Genomic DNA, 21,157 nt, shown 5'->3' with positions numbered 1-21,157 from the left:
TGAAGATCTTTTCTGCATAGTTCCTCTGTGTATCCTTGCCACCACTTCTTAATATAGACTGCTTTTGTTATGTTCATGACATTTCTGTCCTTTATTGTGCCCATCTTTGCATGAAATGTTCCCTTGGTACCTCTAATTTTCTTGAAGAGATTTCTAGTCTTTCTCATTCTATTGTTTTCCTCTATTTCTTTGCATTGATCACTGAGGAAGGTTTTCTTATGTCTCCTTGCTATTCTTCGGAACTCTGCATTCAAATGGGTATATCTTTCCTTTTTCCCCTTTGCCTTTCATTTCTCTTCTTTACACAGCTATTTGTAAGGCTTTCTCAGACCTTTTTGCATTTCTGCCTTTTTGCATTTCTTTTTCTTGGGGATGGTCTTGATCACTACTTCCAGTACAATGTCATGAACCTCTATCTGTAGTTCTTCAGGCACTCTGTCTATCAGATCTTATTCCTTGAATCAATTTGTCACTTCCACTGTATAATCATGAGGGATTTGATTTAGGTCATACCTGAATGGTCTATTGGTTTTCCCTGCTTTCTTCAATTTAAGTCTGAATTTGTCAATAAGGTGTTCATCATCTGAGCCACAGTCAGCTCCTGTTCTTGTTTTTGCTTACTGTATAGAGCTTCTCCATCTTTGGCTGCAAAGAATATAATCAATCTGATTTCTGTGTTGACCATCTGGTGATGTCCATATGTAGAGTCTTCTCCTGTGTTGTTTGAAGAGGGTGTTTGCAATGACCAGTGCATTCTCTTGTCAAAAGTTTTTTTAGCCTTTGCCCTGCTTCATTCTGTACTCCAAGGTCAAATTTGCCTGTTACTCCATGTATTTCTTGACTTCCTACTTTTGTATTCCAGTTCCCTATAATGAAAAGGACATCTTTTTTGGATATTAGTTCTAGAAGTTCTTGTAGGTATTCATAGAACTGTTCAACTTCAGCTTCTTCAGCATTACTTATCAGGGCATATACTTGAAATACTCTGAAATCGAATGGTTTACCTTGAAAGGAACAGAGATAATTCTCTCCTCTTTGAGACTGCATCCAAGTACTGCATTTTTGACTCTTGTTAACTCTGATGACTACTCCATGTCTTCTAAGGGATTCTTGCCCACGGTAGTAGATGTAACGGTCATCTGAGTTGAATTCATCCATGCCAGTCCAGTTTAGTTCACTGATTCCTAAAATATTGATGATTACTCTTGCCATCTTCTGTTTAACCACTTCTAATTTGTCTTGATTCATGGACCTAACATTTCGGGTCCCTATGCAATATTGCTCTTTAGAGCATCGAACTTTACTTCCATCACCAGTCACATCCACAGCTGTGTGTTGTTTTTGCCTTGGCTCCTTCTCTTCATTCTTCCTGGAGTTATTTCTCCACTGATCTCCAGTAGCATATTGGGCACCAACCGACCTGGGGAATTCATCTTTCAGTGTCCTATCTTTTTGCCTTTTCATACTGTTCATGGGTTTCTCAAAGAAAGAATACTAAAGTGGTTTGCCATTCCCTTCTCCAGTGGACCACGTTTTTTCAGAGTTCTCCACCACGATCCATCCATCTTGGGTGGCCCTACAGGGCATGGCTCATAGTTTCATTTAGTTAGACAAGGCTGTGATCCATGTGATAAGATTGGTTAGTTTTCTGTGCTTGTGGTTTTCATTCTGTCTGCCCTCTGATGTAAATCTTTTATCCAATTTTCTTTTGATGGGTGGGAATGTGCCCCTTCCCTGTTATTTGACCTGAGGCCAAACTGAAGTGGAGGCAATGAAGATAAAGCTGATCTCCTTCAAAATGTTCCATGCATGCACTGCTACACTCAGTGTCCCCACCCCTATAGCAGGCCACCACCCACCCACGCCTCCATGGGCAAATCTGGGTCAGTCTCTTTTGGGATCACTGCTCCTTTTTCCTGGGTCCTGGTGCACACAAGATTTTGTTTGTGCCCTCCAAGAATCTGTATCCCCAGTCCTATGTAAGTTCTGGCAACTCTGTCGTGGGGTTAATGGTGATCTCCTCCAAGAGGGCTTATGCCATACCTAGGTCTGCTGTACCCAGAGCCCCTGTCCCTGTAGCAGTCTACTGCTGACCTGTACCTCCACTGGAAACACTCAAACACAGGTCTGGCTCAGACTCTAGGGGGTCTCTGGGTCCTGGTGCACACAAGGTTTGTTTGAGCACTCTGAGCATCTCTGGCACGTATGGGGTTTCATTCTAAAAGTGATTTTGCCCCCCCTACCATCATTTTGGGGCTTCTCCTTTGCCTTGGACGTGGAGTATCTCCTCAAAATATCTCGAGCGCCATGCAGCTGCCTCTCCAGCACCGTGCAACCACTGCTCCAGCACCATGCAGCTGCAGCTCCAGTGCCAGCTGGAGATATTTCATTTTTTTTTTTTATTTTTTATGGAGATATTTTAATCTCTATTTTATTTTTTCCTGATGCAATCTGAAGAAAGTAAGTGGAACTTCTTTGTAAAATTATTCACAGATGCAAAATACTTCAGTAAATTCTTGGAGGTTAATAAACCCAGACATCTAAGAAAAAGTCCAGATGGTTCTTATTCTGTCTTCTAAGATCTTCCATAATCTATGCCTAACTTTCCTTTCTTGTTTAATTTTATGCTATTCTCCAAAATATATCATTCACTTCATCCAAACTGAAATCTGCCATTTGAGCACACCGCATTTCAGTGCCTTTTTCAAGGCATTGTGTTTGTCCTCCTATCTAGGATTCATTCTTTTCCATATCTGCATTAAATGCTACCCATCCTTAAGACTGATCTCAAATCATGTTCCTATATGGAACTTTCTAAAGTTTCTCTGGTCAAAAGAATTATTTGTCTCTGAATGCCTATTGGTCTTAATGACCAATCAACTTAAACTGTTTTTGCAATGCACTCTTTTTTTATTGCCATAAAACTTTCCAAGTGGATGCAGTTTATCTCCCCAACAGTATTGTAAGTCTCTAGTGGGAATCAGCCTCTATTACTTATCTTTCATCTTCAGAGTGCCAGTTCAATAAACACTTACTGAATGGAGGAAACAAACAAATATCAACATCTTAGTTAAACAAATATTTGTTGAATATTACAACAGAATTCAGACCAAATTAAATAGTTGTGCTGCCCTAAAGTGCTATGTGATCATCTGTTAAACATGTAATTGCCAATTGGAATTATTACAGCTAATATAATCAACATTCACCAAGAAAGGACATCTAAATGCCACTGTGCTAAAGCAATCTATTAATAGTTGTACAGGGAAAATGTGGACAAGAATATTTAACAGATAGCTTCTCTTGACTGAGCTAGCACTGGAATGGCCAATAATAAATCACCTATGTTAAAGACCCGCTGAAAAAATTGGCAAGGGGTTTAGTATGGCTCCTGAAGAAAAACAGTATGTGAGGAGGGCAAGAGTTTCCATTCTGTAAAACAATATTTGAAAGTATGCAAAGGCTAAGTCACTTTGACTAACAGTGACAGGCTAAGAAAAATTGAACAGGAGTAATGAAGCATTCACTTCTTATAGCTTCAATAATATGATCACTGGTATTGTTCTCCTTCAGTGCCAAGGCTAGTGATATGTATTATATCTATATATTGATCTTGGAAATACATATTTTATAATGTTTTTAGAGTAAAACCTTATGTGGGATACATCTTCAGCAATAACCTGTTCCATCCTAAAACATTAGATAATGAAAACTATTTGATCTAGATTTTCTCACTTTTAGTTATATTTTATTAAATAGTTATTTTAAAGTCTATTTTAAAAATCTTAATTCTCAGTCACTATGGGTATACATTTTTCACTCTCTCTTTAATGAAATTATAACCTTAATGGAATGTAATTGCCATGAATAAAATATGCTCAATGCCTACATCTTTCATTGTAGCATGGAGTAATAAAGATTTTTATATACAGAAGTGTGCTTTATGTGTGCCATTATTTTCCTTCAGAGAGATAAACTAAAGGCAGCAACATAAAGAAACAGGAAAAAAACATAGAAGGCTATGTTTTCATTTGAAAGCACCAATAAATGTATGCCACTTCATTAGTATCCACGGTGTTCTGGAGTGATTCAAGGACTTCCCTGGTAGGTCAGTTGGTAAAGAATCTGCCTGCAATGCAGGAGACCTGGATTTGATCCCTGAATTGGGAAGATCTCCTGGAGAATTGAATTGTTTCCCACTCCAGTATTCTGGGCTGGAGAATTCCATGGACTGTATAGTCCATGGGGTCACAAAGAGTTGGACTTGATTGAGTGACTTTGATTCATTTATTCTGGAGTGATTTATATAAAATGAGTTTCCAACTATGACTTCATCAATTGTGATGCCCTTAAAAGTTGGCTCACACCAAATGTTACACACAGTCAGTATCATCAGGATAGGAACTGAAATTTCATGTAGTTTTCAGTTATTTCGTAACTTTAGCTGATTTTCCTAGGATTACCTTTAGGATATTATCTGGTTGCCAATGTATAGGATTTTTGCATACAAGAGGTATTAGGTTGGTGCAAAAGTAAATTTGTTTTCGCATTGTTGAACTTTGCTATTTGATACTGAAATACATTCTTAAATGACTGTGGTTATGTTATACATCATTTTAATGTACATTTATTGATTTATGATTTTGCTAATGAAGCATTAACTGCTGTTTTCTTTATATGCATTTTAGAATATGGAAATTATTTTAGGAAAAAGCAAATTCAAACATTTGTCTTATTCTAATTCAAAATGTGTCATAAAGCTGTCGAGACAACTTGCAATATCAACAACGCATTTGGCCTAGGAACTATTAATGAACATGCAGTTCAGTGGTGGTTCAAGAAGTTTTTTTGCAAAGGAGACAAGAGCCCTGAAGGTGAGGAACACATTGGTCGGCCATTGGAAGTTTATGATGACCAACTGAGAGCATCATCAAAGCTGATCTTCTTACAACTACACAAGAAGTTGCCCAAGAACTCAATGTTGATCATTTTATGGTCATTTGGCATTTGAAGGAAATTGGATATTATCTAGGGTGAAACAGATCACCAGCCCAGGCTGGATGCATGAGACAAGTGCTCAGGCCTGGTGCACTGGGAAGACCCAGAGGAATTGGGTGGAGAGGGAGGTGGGAGGGAGGGATCGGGATGGGGAATACATATAAATCCATGGCTGATTCGTGTCAATGTATGACAAAAACCACTACAATATTATAAAGTAATTAGCCTTCAACTAATAAAAATAAATGGAAAAAAAAAAGTGGGTGCATCCTGAGCTGACTGCAAATAAAAAAAAAATTGTCATTTTGAAGTGTTGTCTTCTCTTATTCTACACAGCAATGAACCATTACTCAATTAGATTGTGATGTGCGCCCAAAAGTGGATTTTATACAAACCCAGCAATAATCGGCCCAATAGTTGGACTGAGAAGAAGTTCTAAAGCACTTCCCAAAGTCAAACTTGCACCAATAAAAAAGATTATAGTCACTGTTTGGTGGTCTGCTGCCCATCTGACCCACTACAGCTTTCTGAATCCCGGTGAAACTATTATATTTAAGAGGTATGCTCAGCAAATTGATGACATGCACCAAAAACTGTAACACCTGCAGCTGACACTGGTCCACAGAAAGGGTCCAATTCTTCCTCATGACATGTGTGTGCATGTCACACAACCAAAGTTTCAAAAGTTCAGTGAATTGGGCTACGAAGTTTTACCTCATCTCCCATATTCATCTGACATCTCATCAACTGACTACCACTTCTTCAAGCATCTTGACAACTTTTTTTTTGTTTTTGTTTTTGCAGGAAAAATGCTTCCACAACCAGCAGGACATAGGAAATGCTTTCCAAGAGTTCACCAAATCTTTAAGCATATATATATATATATATATATATATATTGTCTTTTTTTTTTTTTTTTTTTTTTTGCTCCAGGAATAAAGGAACATTTCTTATTGAAAAAATGTGTTGATATAATGGTTCCTGTTTTGATCAATAAAGATGCATCTGCGCCTAGTTATAATGAGTTAAAATTCAGGGTCCAAAACTGCTGTTATTTTTGCACCAATCTAATAACAGCCCACTGATTCTGTTTTGGTTTCCTTCTAATCAGTTGCCAAAGGACAAAAATAAGCAAAACAAATGACGCCATGTACTAAATTCTTATAACTGGTTGGTCTACTAGTATTTATGTATGAAATCTATTTATTGAATATGAAGGAAAGTTACATGGCTCAAAATAGCCTGGAGTTAAAACTCCCCTCCAGGTCCTCCCCACCATTCTAGGTGAAACTAAGAACTCTCTCACAAAAAAAAAAAAAAAAAAAAAGACATTAAGGTTGATTACACCCAGCTCCCAGCCGGTCCAGCCTCTGGCCAATCTCCAAAATTCCTTGCCCCAGCCATTTAAGAGATAACTACTCCAAAATATCTTGGAGAAGAACAGGCCCCCTTAAGACAGTAACTTTCCACAGACATGCCTATATATACTTACTCTTTTCTTGGGTAAGTTCAGCACCTCGCTATTCTGACTGCTACCCCTTCTCGCCTCATTAAAGGTGATCTGTTCCTGTAAAGTGTCGGTCTTGTGTTTTTCTAAACCTAGCCTTCTCTAACTCCCTCCCTTACCTTACAGCATATCCTTTGCTAAAATATTGTATATTTTTAAAGGTAAATGTGATAGTATAATGATAGTATGAGTTCAGTTCACTTCAGTTCACTCACTCAGTCGTGTCCGACTCTTTGCGACCCCATGAATTGCAGCACGCCAGGCTACCCTATCCATCACGAACTCCTGGAACTTACTCAAACTCATGTCCATCGAGTCAGTGATGCCATCAAGCCATCTCATCCTCTGTCGTCCTCTTCTCCTCCTGCCCCCAATCCCTCCCAGAATCAGGGTCTTTTCCAATGAGTCAACTCGTCTCATGAGGTGGTTAAAGTACTGGAGTTTCAGCTTCAGCATCAGTCCCTCCAATGAACACCCAGGACTGATCTCTTTAGGATGGACTGGTTGGATCTCCTTGCAGTCCAAGGGACTCTTCAAGAGTCTGCCCCAACACCATAGTTCAGAAGCATCAATCTTTTGGCACTCAGCTTTATTCACAGTCGAAATTTCACATCCAAACATGACCACTGGAAAAACAATAGCCTTGACCAGACGGAGCTTTGTTGGCAAAGTAATGTCTCTGCTTTTTAATATGCTATTTAGGTTGGTCATAACTTTCCTTCCAAGGAGTAAGAATCTTTTAATTTCATGGCTGCAGTCACCATCTGCAGTGATTTTGGAGCCCCCTCCCCCCAAAAAAAAAAGTCTGACACTGTTTCCACTGTCTCCCCATCTATTTCCCATGAGGTGATGGGACCAGATGCCATGATCTTAGTTTACTGAATGTTAAGCTTTAAGCCGACTTTTTCATTCTCCTCTTTCACTTTCATCAAGAGACTTTTTAGTTCCTCTTCACTTTCTGCCACAATGGTGGTGTCATCTGCATATCTGAGGTTATTGATATTTCTCCCAGCAATCTTGATTCCAGCTTGTGATTCTTCCACCCCAATGTTTCTCATGATGTACTCTGCATATAAGTTAAATTGGCAGGGTGACAATATACAGCCTTGACAACTCCTTTTCCTACTTGGAACCGGTCTCTTGTTCCATGTCCATGTCCAGTTCTAACAGTTGCTTCCTGACCTTTTCAAGAGGTAGATGAGGTGGTCTTTCAAAATTTTCCACAGTTCATTGTGATCCACACAGACAAAGGCTTTGGCATAGTTAATAAAGCAGAAATAGATTTTTTTTTTTTTTTTCTGGAACTCTCTTGCTTTTTTTGATGATCCAGCAGTTGTTGGCAATATGATCTCTGATTCCTCTGCCTTTTCTAAAACCAGCTTGAACATCTGGAAGTTCACGATTCACGTATTGCTGAAGCCTGGATTGGAGAATTTTGAGCATTACTTTACTAGCGTGTGAGATGAGTGCAATTGTGCGGTAGTTTGAGCATTTTGGGGATTGCCTTTCTTAAGGATTGGAATGAAAACTGACCTTATCCAATCCTGTGGCCACTGCTGAGTTTTCCAAATTTGCTGACATATTGAGTGCAGCATTTTCACAGCATCATCTTTTAGGATTTGAAATAGCTCAACTGGAATTCTATCAAATCCACTAGCTTTGCTCGTAGTGATGCTTTCTAAGGCCCACTTGACTTCACATTCCAAGATGTCTGACTCTAGGTGAATGATCACACCATCATGATTATCTGGGTCATGAAGATTTTTTTGTGCAGTTCTTCTGTGAATTCTTGCCACCTGTTTTTAATATCTTCTGCTTCTGTAAGGGGCATACCATTTCTGTCATTTATCGAACCCATCTTTGTGTCAAATATTACCTTGGTATCTCTAAATTTCTTGAAGAGATCTCTAGTCTTTCCCATTCTGTTGTTTTCTGCTATTTCTTGCATTGATCCCTGAGGAGGGCTTTCTTATCTCTCCTTGCTATTCTTTGGAACTCTGCATTCAAATGGGAATATCTTTCTTTTTCTCCTTTGCTTTTCACTTCTCTTCCTTTCACAAGCTACTTGTAAGGCCTCCTCAGACAACCTTTCTGCCTTTTTACATTTCTTTTCCATGGGGATGGTCTTGATCCCTGTCTCCTGTACAATGTCATGAACTTCTGTCCATAGCTCATCAGGCTCTCTGTCTATCAGATCTAGTCCCTTAAATCTATTTCTCACTTCTACTATATAGTCATAAAGGATTTGATTTAGGTCATACTTGAATGGTCTATTGGTTTTCCCTACTTTCTTCAGTTTAAGTCTGAATTTGGTAATAACGACTTCTGATCAGAGCCACAGTCTGCTCCCGGTCTTGTTTTTGCTGACTGTATAGAGCTTCTCTATCTTTGGCTGCAAAGAATATAATCAATCTGATTTTGGTGTTGACCATCTGGCGGTGTCCATGTCTAGAGTATTTTCTTGTGTTGTTGGAAGAAGGTGTTTGCTATGACTTGTGCGTTCTCTTGGCAAAACTCTATTAGCCTTTGCCCTGCTTCATTCCGTACTCCAAGGCCAAATTTGCCTGTTACTCCAGGTGTTTCTTGACTTCCTACTTTTGTGTTCCAGCCCCCTACAATGTAAATGACAATTTTTTGGGGTGTTAGTTCTAAAAGGTCTTGTAGGTCTTCATAGAACTGTTCAAATTCACCTTCTTCAGCGTTACTGGTTGGGGCATAGGCTTGGATTACTGTGATACTAAATGGTTTGCCTTGGAAACGAACAGAGATCATTCTGTAGTTTTTGAGATTGCATCCAAGTATTGCATTTTGGACTCTTTTGTTGACCATGATGGCTATTCCATTTCTTCTAAGGGATTTCTGCCCACTGTAGTAGATACAATCGTCATCTTAGTTAAATTCACCCATTCCAGTCCGTTTTAGTTCACTGATTCCTAGATTGTCAACATTCATTCTTACCATCTCCTGTTTGTCCATTTCCAATTAGCCTCAACTCATGGACCTAACATTCCAGGTTCTTATACAATATTGTTCTTTACAGCATTGGACCTTGCTTCTATCACCAGTCACATCCACAACTGGGTATTGTTTTTGCTTTGGCTCCATCCCTTCATTCTTTCTGGGGTTATTTCTCCACTTATCTCCAGTAGCATATTGAGCATCTACCGACCTGGGTAGTTCCTCTTTCAGTATCCTATCATTTTGCCTTCTCATACTGTTCATGGGGTTCTCAAGGCAAAAATACTGAAGTGGTTTGCCATTCCCTTCTCCAGTGGACCAGATTCTGTCAGAGATTCCCTATAAAGCACACATCCAATTTCCCCTATTATTAATATCTTACACTAGTCTGGCACATTTATTACAATTAACAAATTTTCATACATCATAATTATGTTAAGTTCATTCTTTTATCATATTGCCTCAGTTTTTATCTAAAGTCCTTTTTGTGTTCCATATCACATTTATTCACCATGGCTTCCTAGGCTACTCTTGGCTGTGACTGTTTCTCAGACTTTGGTTGTTTATAGTGACATTGACAGTTTAATTACTAAAGACGAGAGATTTAAAAAAAAAAAAAAAAAAAAAAAAAAAAAAGGTCCTCCCATTTGGGTCTGTCAGAGGAACCAGAGATCAAACTGCCACCATCCAATGGATCATCAAAAAACCAAGAGAGTTCCAGAAAAAAAAAATCTATTTCTGTTTTATTGACTCTGCCAAAGTCTTTGACTGTGTGGATCACAATAAACTGTGGAAAATTCTGAAAAAGATGAGAATACCAGACCACTTGACCTGCCTCTTGAGAAACCTATATGCAGGTCAGGAAGCAACAGTTAGAATTGGACATGGAATAACAGACTGGTTCCAAATAGGAAAAGGAGTACGTCAAGGCTATACATTGTCACCCTGCTTGTTTCACTTATATGCACAGTACATCATGAGAAACGCTGGGCTGGATTAAGCACAAGCTGGAATCAAGATTGTTGGGAGAAATATCAATAACCTCAGATATGCAGATGACACCACCCTTATGGCAGAACGTGAAGAGGAACTAAAAAACCTCTTGATAAAAGTGAAAGAGAAGAGTGTAAAAGTTGGTTTAAAACTCAAAATTCAGAAAACTAAGATCATGGCATCTGGTCCCATCACTTCATGGGAAATAGTTGGAGAAACAGTGGAAACAGTGTCAGACTTTATTTTTTTGGGCTCCAAAATCACTGCAGATGGTGACTGCAGTCATGAAATTAAAAGAATCTTACTCCTTGGAAGGAAAGTTATGACCAACCTAGACAGCATATTGACCAACAGAGACATTACTTTACCAAGAAAGGTCCATCTGGTCAAGGCTATGATTTTCCCAGTGGTCATGTATGGATGTGAGAGTTGGACTGTGAAGAGAGCTGAGCTCCAAAAAATTGATGCTTTTGGACTGTGGTGTTGGAGAAAATTCTTTAGAGTCCCTTGGACTGCAAGGAGATCCAACCAGTCCATCCTAAATAGATCAGTCCTGGGTGTTCATTGAAAGGACTGATGCTGAAGCTGAAACTCCAGTACTTTGGCTACCTCATGAGACAAGTTGACTCATTGGAAAAGACCCTGATCCTGGGAGGGATTGTGGGCAGGAAGAAAAAGGGACGACAGAGGATGAGATGGCTTGATGGCATCACTGACTTGATGGACATGAGTTTGAGTAAGTTCCAGGAGTTGGTGGTGGACAGGGAGGCCTGGTGTGCTGTGATTCATAGGTGTCGCAAAGAGTCGGACACGACTGAGCAACTGAACTGAACTGAATGTTATTCTCATGATTAGATTGAGATGATAAAAATGAGTTTTTGGAGGTAGCGGACAGAAGTTAAGTGCCATTCTCATCACATCATATCAAGTGTATATACTGTCAACATGACTAAGCAGTTTTCATGTTAACCTAGATTACCTGGCTGAGACAAGTATTCTTCAGATTTCTCCACTGTAAATGTTTTCTTCCCCTACAATGCTTCCAGACTATACTCACTTTTTTAAAAGATATCACTATGTGCAGCCCACACGTAAGGCACAGTATTCAGCACCACCTCCTTGAGGAAGAGTATGTACACAAATTACTTGGAATTCTTCTACGTAAGAGATTTGTTTTTTTCTCTAACTTATTTATTTAGTCATTGATCTATATCAGTACAGATTTATGAATGTTCATTTTTAATTAGGTTTATAATAATTTTTGTTTGTTAAAATTGTTCCAGCTTTGACCTTTGAGAGCTTTTTCAGTTGGCTCCTGTGTCCCTTTAACATAATCCCATGACTATTTATTTGAGGATTTTCTACTTTATTGCACATGATGTGTCAGGTTCAGCTTGTAGAACACTGAACACTGTATACACGATATACACATATGTACATGTGTATATGCACATCACACATGTATGTGTGCATATGTTTGTATATGTGTGTGTATGTATTATACACATGCACATATATGTCTATAACATATACATGTAAACAGGGCTTTCTTGGTGGTTCAGGCAGTAAAGAATCTACCTGCAATGCAGGAAACCCGGATTCAATCCCTGGGTCAGGGAGAGCCCCTGGAGAAGGGAATGGCAACCCACTCCAGTATTCTTACCTGGAGAATTCCATGGACAGAGGAGCCTGGCGGGCTACATTCCATGGCTCACAAAGAGTTGGGCACAACACTGACTAACACTTTCCCTTTTCTTACATGTATATACATTACATATGTGTGTACACATGTGTATGTGTTTGTGTGTGTGTGTGTGTGTGTGTGTAGCATTGAAACTATTTTTACTTATAAGGTCATAGGAAAGAAATAAAAAAAAAGATTAGTATTAAGAGGTTGATGTCTTAATGAAAGTCAGAAAGGAGATATACAATTTAAAAAAAAAAATTAAACTCTAAAAGTACTAAGTGTCTGAACATTTAGGCAATGTGTAGCAGGTCAATGTAATCAATACATTGCTCTTGAAATCACATATTAAGTAGTAACTGATACTTTGAGTTATTTATTTAAATTTCCAAATGCAGAAGGAAACTGATTCTTGTCTTTCAAATATCAGAAGTAACAACTATAGGTGTGTAATCATAATATTTAAAGAAACGTGGTCCTAACATATTGCAAGATCCCTAGATAGAAAGGAGCCCCACATTTCTCAAATATTAAATACATTTTAACTAATGTTAACCTAAATATATGCACAATACCACACTGTTAAGAATGAGTTGTGAAGACCATGGTGCCTCATTCTCAGTAAACAGGCTGTGCCTAGCAAGGATTTAAAATCAACCAACAGAAGTTCCATTAGGAATTAGGAATATTAGGAAACATTGCACTATATTTAAATTATGTGTTAACACACTCTAAAAATTATGTGAGTTTAATAAAGCAATTGAATAACTTGTGTAGTTTTGTATAGTACGTTTTAACCCATAGACAAAGGGATTTAATCTTAAACTTTCTATAAGCAACAATAAAATTGTAGTATGTTCCTTATTATCTCCTCTGAAATAATAGTTACTACTCAGTAATTCAGTATAAAATTAAGTAAATCAAGCCTAACTCTGAACTTAATAAAGCCACGTAATTTTGTCTTGAAAGAAGATAAGCAACAACAACAGATATCCAATAAAACAGTACTCAGAGAATGATGTGAATTCTTTTTTCATTCAAAAATTTTCTTGGGAACATGAGAAAATACATGTATTTAGTGCTTGGCACATAGTAAATGTCTGTGAAAGATGCTTATTATTTTTAATGCTGTGTTATTGTTGCCTTTTCGAAACTATCTGCTATTAATCTCCCCTTTGAAAGCCCTACTCCAGCTGCACTAGCCTTCTTGTGTTTGAACATATGAAGCACACTCCATCTTAGGGCTTTTGAAACTGCCGTTCTGTCTTTCTGGAAAGTGTTCCCTGTAAATACTCACGTACTTTACTTCCTACTTTATGATAAAAGATATCACAGTAAGCTTTATTATTTAAGATTTCTCTTATGCATAAATATTTCCCAAGCATATTCCGTATTACAGGTGGATTTGTGTTGAGTATGAAGACACACAATGCATTTGGTTTGGACATATCTGGATTGTTTTGTGAAGAAAACAAATAAATCACCATGTGTCCATTTTCACAAAGGGCATGGGGCCTCTGTACCTGAAGCATATAGTCTGCTGGCTGAATAGCCAGATCCCCAGAGGACAAAATGGCACCATGGTTAAAGGGTGAATGGAAAGTCACCCCTGTGACCATGAGGATATGTATGTGATCTTAAAGTCACTGTAATAAGCAACAGGCAGGGCATATTTTTGAGTTCACCACTTAAACTAAGAGTGTTTGAAACATTAATCAATGGATTGTGTGGGGACATGTGGTATTGATTTGAATAAGAAAAAATATGAATGGAGGTTATAGACTCCCATGTGGCACAGCAGTAGTAACCTCTCACTTGCTTTGAATTCTTATGTCAGATATCCTCATGACTGCCCTTTCACTTCATTTAGATCTCTGCTTAAATGTTACTTCATCAGACAGGCCTTCCCTATCTGAAGTGGGATTCTTTCTTCTCTTTCTTCCTTCTAATTATGTTTTCTTCATAATACTTACAACTACTAAAGTACTACATTTGGTTTATTTGTATTGTTTCTCTCCTTATTAGAATGTATACTCTTTGAAAACATGTTCTCTGATTTGATCCTGGTTTATCACCAGTGTGTAGAAGTATGCCTGACACACAGTGGTGCTCAATATTTGTGGAATGAATTATTAATGAATTCTAAATCTTATTCATTCAATCCCTCCTTCTTCAGGATATCACAATTTACAGTGACATCTTCCTTTTTCTTCCCTAGGCACACCTCACTTGAAAATCAAGAAACTGTAAAATAGAGGGAATTTTGAGGCTTGTCTAACAGAGTAATATTGCCAAAGATACACAAAATCATATACCATACAAATAGCAAATTACACAGAAACATACAGGGTGAGGGTATGATCCCCATTGCTGCCAATTCCTTAAAACTAAACATCCCTGTGAATCTTCAACTTTGTACTGGGGCATGTTGCTCTGGGCCCATACACAGGTCGTCAGGATTTTATTCAGTGTTCTCAAGCACAATGAGGAGATAACCACATTTGTCTTAGCAAATGCAGTTTAACAACTTTATACTCCTGGGTACTTACACAATCATCTCTTCGTGAGCAGTATACATATATAATTATTACTAATAATAAATAAATAATAAATATATACATAACCATATGACAATATTCTGTCATATAAAATCATGATCATAATGCACTGTCAAAATAGTTTGATTTTTTGAATTCTAAGGATGATATAAGAAAAGAAAGGCCATTGAGCAAGCTTGTGGGAAGCAAAGATGCAGAGTTAGTACACATAGGGCAAAAAGAGTCGTACATGACTGAGTGACTGAACTGACGGAACTGAAGGCAAAAAGGAGATGATAATTGAGCCTAGGCCTCTGATGACAGGCATGCTGATACGTGCATACTCACAGTGTGGGACCATGATGCAGAGCTGCTCCTAAATGAAATGCAAACTTAAAATTCAATTACATAGAATGGATTTGGGTTTAAAATTCCCTATCCAATGTATTAATATAATTTTAATATCTTGGCTTTACTATCTGTTTTAGATTTAATTATAGGTTATTCAACTATATTATATTTTGGTAAACTAGTCCATTATCTATTCCCTGCAATATTTGTAGAAAGCAGGATGACTTAAGGACCCTTACTTTTCCCCAAGTGTTAGAACTCACCTTATGCTCTCCACACTGACTTCCGTTTTTGTTTGTTATTTAACCACAAGTGTTCTACTGAGGGGATAGTAGGTTGCTGTCAACTTTGCAGGATCTTTTCCTCCTGCTTCCCAATTTTGCTTAAAAAGAGGTATTAGAGAAGTGGGAAATAAGAAAGTTCCTTATCAAACTTTCTATACCCAAGATTAAATAATTCAGAATGGGTAATTATAGATTAATAAACAATCATTTTCAATTAATTAAGTGCTCAATTTACCTCTTCTATTCGGCTTAAAATATTCCTGGCACATCTATAAAACCACTTCCTGTATTTATTTTAATAAATATTAACTTTGCACTGTAACCATAGCATATTAATGGAACATTTTTTAGAATATGAACACTAAATAATAAAAGGAGAAATACATTTTTAAAATATTACTTGGTGACACTTTTATATTTGACATTTTATCTGGCATTTTCATTTAGCAGCTAACTTACTGTAAATATATTCTCATGCAAGAAAATAAACTTAGGGATCCTCAAAAAACTTTTGTCAGGAATTCACAGTGAATAATTTAACTTCCCTACAACAGTGGTTTAGTCACTAAGTCGTGTCTGACTCTTGCGACCCCATGGACTGTAGCCCGCCAGGCTCCTCTGTCCATGGGATTTTCCAGGCAAGAATACTGGAGAGGATTGCCATTTCCTTCTCCAGGGGATCTTCCCAACCCAGGAATCGAACCCAGATCTCCTGCATTGCAGACATATGCTTTACCAACTGCGCTATGAGGTAAGCCCACAACAGAGTCAAATGTATTTAATATTAACTTCCAAATTTAGCAGTTTTTAAAATTGTTGTTCATGATAAGGGGAGATAATTTGAAAATCCCCTTCATCTAAAGTATGGGCTATATATTATTTTCAAAGTTCAAGTATTTGTACTAAATACAACCTGCATTCCCCACAGTTATTTACATTTCATACAGAAAGCCTGAGTTCCTGTAAAGCATCATTTTGCACAGTTGCTTTGCCTTTTGTCATAATATTATTATGTTCCTTTTTTCTATTAATTATACTTAAAAATCATGGACGCAAGGAACTGTCAAGGTAGATATACTGAAAAAATTTTTATCTAGAAGCAAATTTGCCAGTCTTTCTCATCTATACTTGTGACACCATAGACTGTAGCCCACCAGGCTCCTCTGTCCATGGAATTCTCCAGGCAAGAATACTGCAGTGGGTGGCCATGCCCTTTTCCAGGGGATCTTCCCAACCCAGAGATCAAACCTGGGTCCCCTGCATTGCAAGCAGACTCTTTACCATCTGAACCACAGGGAAAGCCCACACTTATACCGTATACAAAATATCCAGATTTCTAAATAAATTAGCATACCTTCATGTTGAACTGCTATAAAGTTTAAGCCATTTCAAAAGTACATTTTTTACTATAGCCTTTTACACTGTAATTGCATTATTAAAGTCATTAGTTGTGTCTACACTAATCTGATAATGCAAACAGGAAAATAAAGTAAAGATACACTAGATTAAATTATGTTAGACAGCATTAGAGGAGCATTTTCTTCTACTAAAACAATACTGGTGCGGGATTTCCCTGGTGGTCCAGTGGTTAAGACTCCACCTTTCAATGCAGGATGTGTGGATTTTATCCCTGGTCAGGGAGCTAAGATCCCACATGCCTTGTGGCCAAAAAACCAAAATATAAAACAGAATCAAACAATACTGGTAGACACAAAAATACAAATGAGGTAAAAGATTTTATGAGCTATACTTACACAACACTTTATTATCATTTCTTATTACATTTTAATATCCTAAAATAGTTGATATGTTCCATTTCCTACTTTAAGATCTCACTGCTGTAAGCAGCATTTCATTACTTGTTTTATGCAAAATATTTTCATAAATGAAAACTAGCAGTGGAATCTGATACTATTTGAAATAAATCTCAAATGCCAAAGGAAACTATTCCATACTCTCACATAAAGATAATATTTAACAAAGCATCAGTATGGTAACTACGTACTAAGGAATAGACAAGGATGTGCTGAGCTGTCAGAGCTGGCCTGACAAAGTCAGAAAAAGCTCTATGTAATCCATCACAGTTTTACAAAAAAAGAAAGAATGAAACACAACTATACGAACATTCAAGCCACAGAGGATATTTACAGAAAAGTAACAATTATAATAATTGCTAATCTCTAAAAACTGAAACAAAATTCTTAACAGAACCAGAATGGAATAGAGAAAGCAAATTCGCAACTCTGAAGCATATTTCCCATTAATTACCAAAAGTATGTACTATGACTATATTCACTTATAGACTTAGATAAGGGGATTACTTGGACACCCTGATTGGCTGCATACAAACTCAGAAATTATTATAACTTTTATTTAAACACTAAATGAGCACTTTAGAGGATAAATTAATCTAAGCTATGACTTTGTTACGTGTTCAAAAACTCCTACCCTGCTGTAGAATCTTCTGTATTGTCATCAGCCATCATCTCCACATCTTGTAAGTGTTTCTCATAAGCTTCTTTGAACAAATTCCCTGGAACTGCTTTAGGAGTATCTTCATTTGCTCGAAGATGTTCTATCAGTTTTCGTGAGTGCCAGTTCTGAAGGGCTCTTTGATGGGCAGGGGCCAATTCTGGCACTGGTGGTAGTATGCTGTGGTGGACAGGACTGTTGCTTTTCTTCAGTCCATTTCTGTCCCGAGAGTGGTTCTTCAATCTGCCCTGAACCGCGGTCCCTCTATGCTCATATCCTTCCTGCTGAAGGCAGTTTCCAGTGTTAGGTGAGCCTTGAGAAGGATGACTAAACCACCTCCAGCGTAGTCTTAGGATCTGTTTCACATCAAACTCTTTCTTGCCAGATACTGACATTGTTGCAGGAGGAAAGACGAAAGCCTTCTCTCACAGAAAGGAAACAGCCTTTGTTATCTCTTGTTTTTCTGCCTCTTCTGTAGGACTAACAAAAGCACAAGTGTCGGGAGCAGGCTTTCTTGTTCCCCCCTCCCCCACTGTTTGTGGTACACTGCGAATACTTCCAGCTTTCCAGCTGAAGCAGAAAGCAGCAGCTAACAGTGTAGGTGGGAACCCATACCGACAGGATGATGAGGTCAGACCTTAAACAAGTAAATCAGCTTAGCACAGGAAAGCAGCTACCACAACACACTCCAGCTGCTAGATTTGCAAACCCCCAGCCTTCCCGCCTGGACTTGCAAATATCTAACCCAGCTCCTTCCTAATTGAAGTATAGTAGTTTTGGCTTTTAAGTCCAAGCAAGTGAACAAAAGCAAAGTGTTTTAAAACACTTGTTTCTAAATTCTACTCACCCCACCCTCTGTCAGATATTATTTCCTGGCAGCCCACTTCTAAAAATGTCACATTTTGTCCTGGGAGAATTTGTAACAAGGAATTCATTATGATCTATTTTGGTGTTCTTATGGAAAATTTGAAGGTGGTTCATTAAGGAAAAGTATCTTGACACCAGTCTCCTCATGCACATTTGTAGTTATTTTTTACAAAATGTCTGAAAATGTGACTATCTTTATAGAAATATTTGTTCGAAAACCTGAACAATTTCAGAAACATAAAGTGTTGGTTACCTATGACTAAAAACACTAGAGGATGTATTAACAGTATTTTAAGTCTACATCTGAAGGAAGAGAACAGTGTTTTTCTAAGCTCATAGGTAGGAAGGCATGTCTTCTCTCACAAACCAAAACTTGAAAACGAATAGTCTATTCTGGCTCAGTGCCTGTATAAACACTTCCTTATCATGCTCTTCACTCTCACAGTCAGTGTTAAAGGTCTATTTTCTTTGTTCAAAAGTTCGTATGAGAGGATGTGCAAAAGGCATATTTTGAAGTAACTCCAAATTGTCACATATCTCAGTAATAACTGTGCACAAAGTACTTTGAAATCTCTGATTCATAATCTCTACTTTGTACAGGGGTAAATGTTTCTATAACAGTAATGTATAAAGAATGTATTCACCAATACCATTTTGAAATTTAGTTTGAACTTTATAGCTTACATGTCATGCACACATGCGATAAGGGGGAATTATACCACTGTATCCTTAGAAAGAATACTGAGATTATAAGATTTTGATTCTACTTCAGGTTTTATGGTTAATGAGCTGTATGATCTTGAGCAAGTCATTTACTTGTTTGTATCTGTTTCTTCATGTATAATATGGAGAGGCTGAACAAATTTCCAAGTTTATACTTGCAATGGATTTTTTAAAATTTATAAGTAGAAAATATACCTGCAGTTTTCTATAAATCTAATAGCCCATTTCCTTTCCCCTCTTTTTTGTGTATGTATAGTAGTAAATTTATGTGTCAATTTAAATGGGCAGAGTACCCAGCTACTTGGTCAAGTATTGTTTTGGGTGTTTCTGTGAGGGTGTTTTTGAATGAGTTTAACATTTATATCAATAGAGTAATAGATCGTCCTCCCTAATATGGGTGGTGGTGCTTTAGATGCTCAGTCATGTCCAACTCTGTGTGACCCCATGGACTGTAGCTTGCCGGGCTCCTCTGTCCATGGGATTTTCCAGACAAGAATACTGGAGTGGGTTGCCATTTCCTTCTCCAGGAGAATTTCCTGACCCAGGGACCGAACCCTGGTCTCCTATATTGCAGGCTATCTCCTGTATTGCATGTGGTTTCTTTACTGATTGAGCCACAAGGGAAGTTCTATAACGTGGGTGGGCCTCTTCTAATCCTCTGAAAGCCTGAATAAGCAGAATGATGACACTTCCCCAAACAAGAGGGAATTTCTCTTGCCTGACTGCCATCAAGCTGGGACACTGTCTTTTTTCCCTGACTTCAGACTCAAATTGAAATATTGACTCTTCTTGGGTCTCAACACCTCAAGGCCTTTGGATTAGAACTATACCATCAGCTCTTCTGGGTCTCCAACTTGCTGACTACAATCTTGGGACCTGTCAGCTTCCATAATCGAGTCAATTCCTTATAATAAATCAATATCTATCAATTTACATATTTATATTTTTCTAGTACTAAGAAATTAATAAATACACAGACAGATATACAGCTGATTTTTATACCAGTTATAAACACATTACTCCTTTCTCCAACTTTCCAACCTATTTTCCAGTAGGCTCCTTAAACCCCAATGTTCACTTGTATCATCCTCTCTCCTTGGTGAATGTGATGTCAGTTCCTGATATTTAACATATAAACAACTGAAGAGAATCTCAAATAGTTCTGATGAGTCCCAGGCACAGTGAGTCCTGACAACTAAACATAAATTCCCTTTCTGTTATCTGGGTAGATAACATTCCAAATAAATGCCTAGAGTCAAGATTTATATTTAAGATCTTTGTATTCCCCAATATGCCTAAAACACAATGTTGGAAAAGAATAAACAAACTGCAAATATCAAGCAGAATGAATAAAGTATTAAAATAGAAGTGCAAACAGTACGTGGTAGGCACAAGAAGAGTCACTAAATTTGCCATCTAAGCAGCTCTAAATAATATCTTCTTGGATACTAAGAATCAGCAACCTAATTTTGTTTTATATATTCCCTGAGCTTGTTAACAATTCGATATAATTATGTATTTCCCTGTGTATCTTTTATGAATAATACTTGTAAAAATCTAAACATTGATAATACAATACTTTATATGATTCTACCAAGAGTGTGTTTTTTTTTTTGTTTGTTTGTTTAAAGTATGTAGATTATGACCATTTTCTTACATATGTGACACAGAATTTAGAGTGACTAAAAAAGTATATAAATCATCTAGAAAATAAAAACAATAATATATTATGAAGCATGAGGGTCCCTTTGAAGTTTCTGATTATAAAAGAAAGATTTATGCAT

The 21,157-nt window shown here is 37.5% G+C and overlaps 1 protein-coding gene across 1 annotated transcript in view; it reads right to left on the bottom strand.

Moving 5' to 3' along the window:
* The window catches only part of KLHL4 (kelch like family member 4), a 120,176-nt gene extending 101,897 nt beyond the window's left edge, over positions 1 to 18,279 (bottom strand). Inside the window, exon 1 of the mRNA XM_065915668.1 lies at positions 17,760 to 18,279. Coding sequence (XP_065771740.1) covers positions 17,760 to 18,178 — 419 coding nt within the window. The 5' untranslated portion in view covers positions 18,179 to 18,279. The remainder of the gene's footprint in view (positions 1 to 17,759) is intronic.
* Positions 18,280 to 21,157: the final 2,878 nt, after the last annotated feature.

The sequence above is a fragment of the Muntiacus reevesi genome, chromosome X, assembly GCF_963930625.1.
Source record: "Muntiacus reevesi chromosome X, mMunRee1.1, whole genome shotgun sequence".
NCBI classification, from domain to species: Eukaryota; Metazoa; Chordata; class Mammalia; order Artiodactyla; family Cervidae; genus Muntiacus; species Muntiacus reevesi.
The sequence above is the reverse complement of the archived record's forward strand: the minus strand, read 5'-3'. Positions and strand labels throughout refer to the sequence as shown.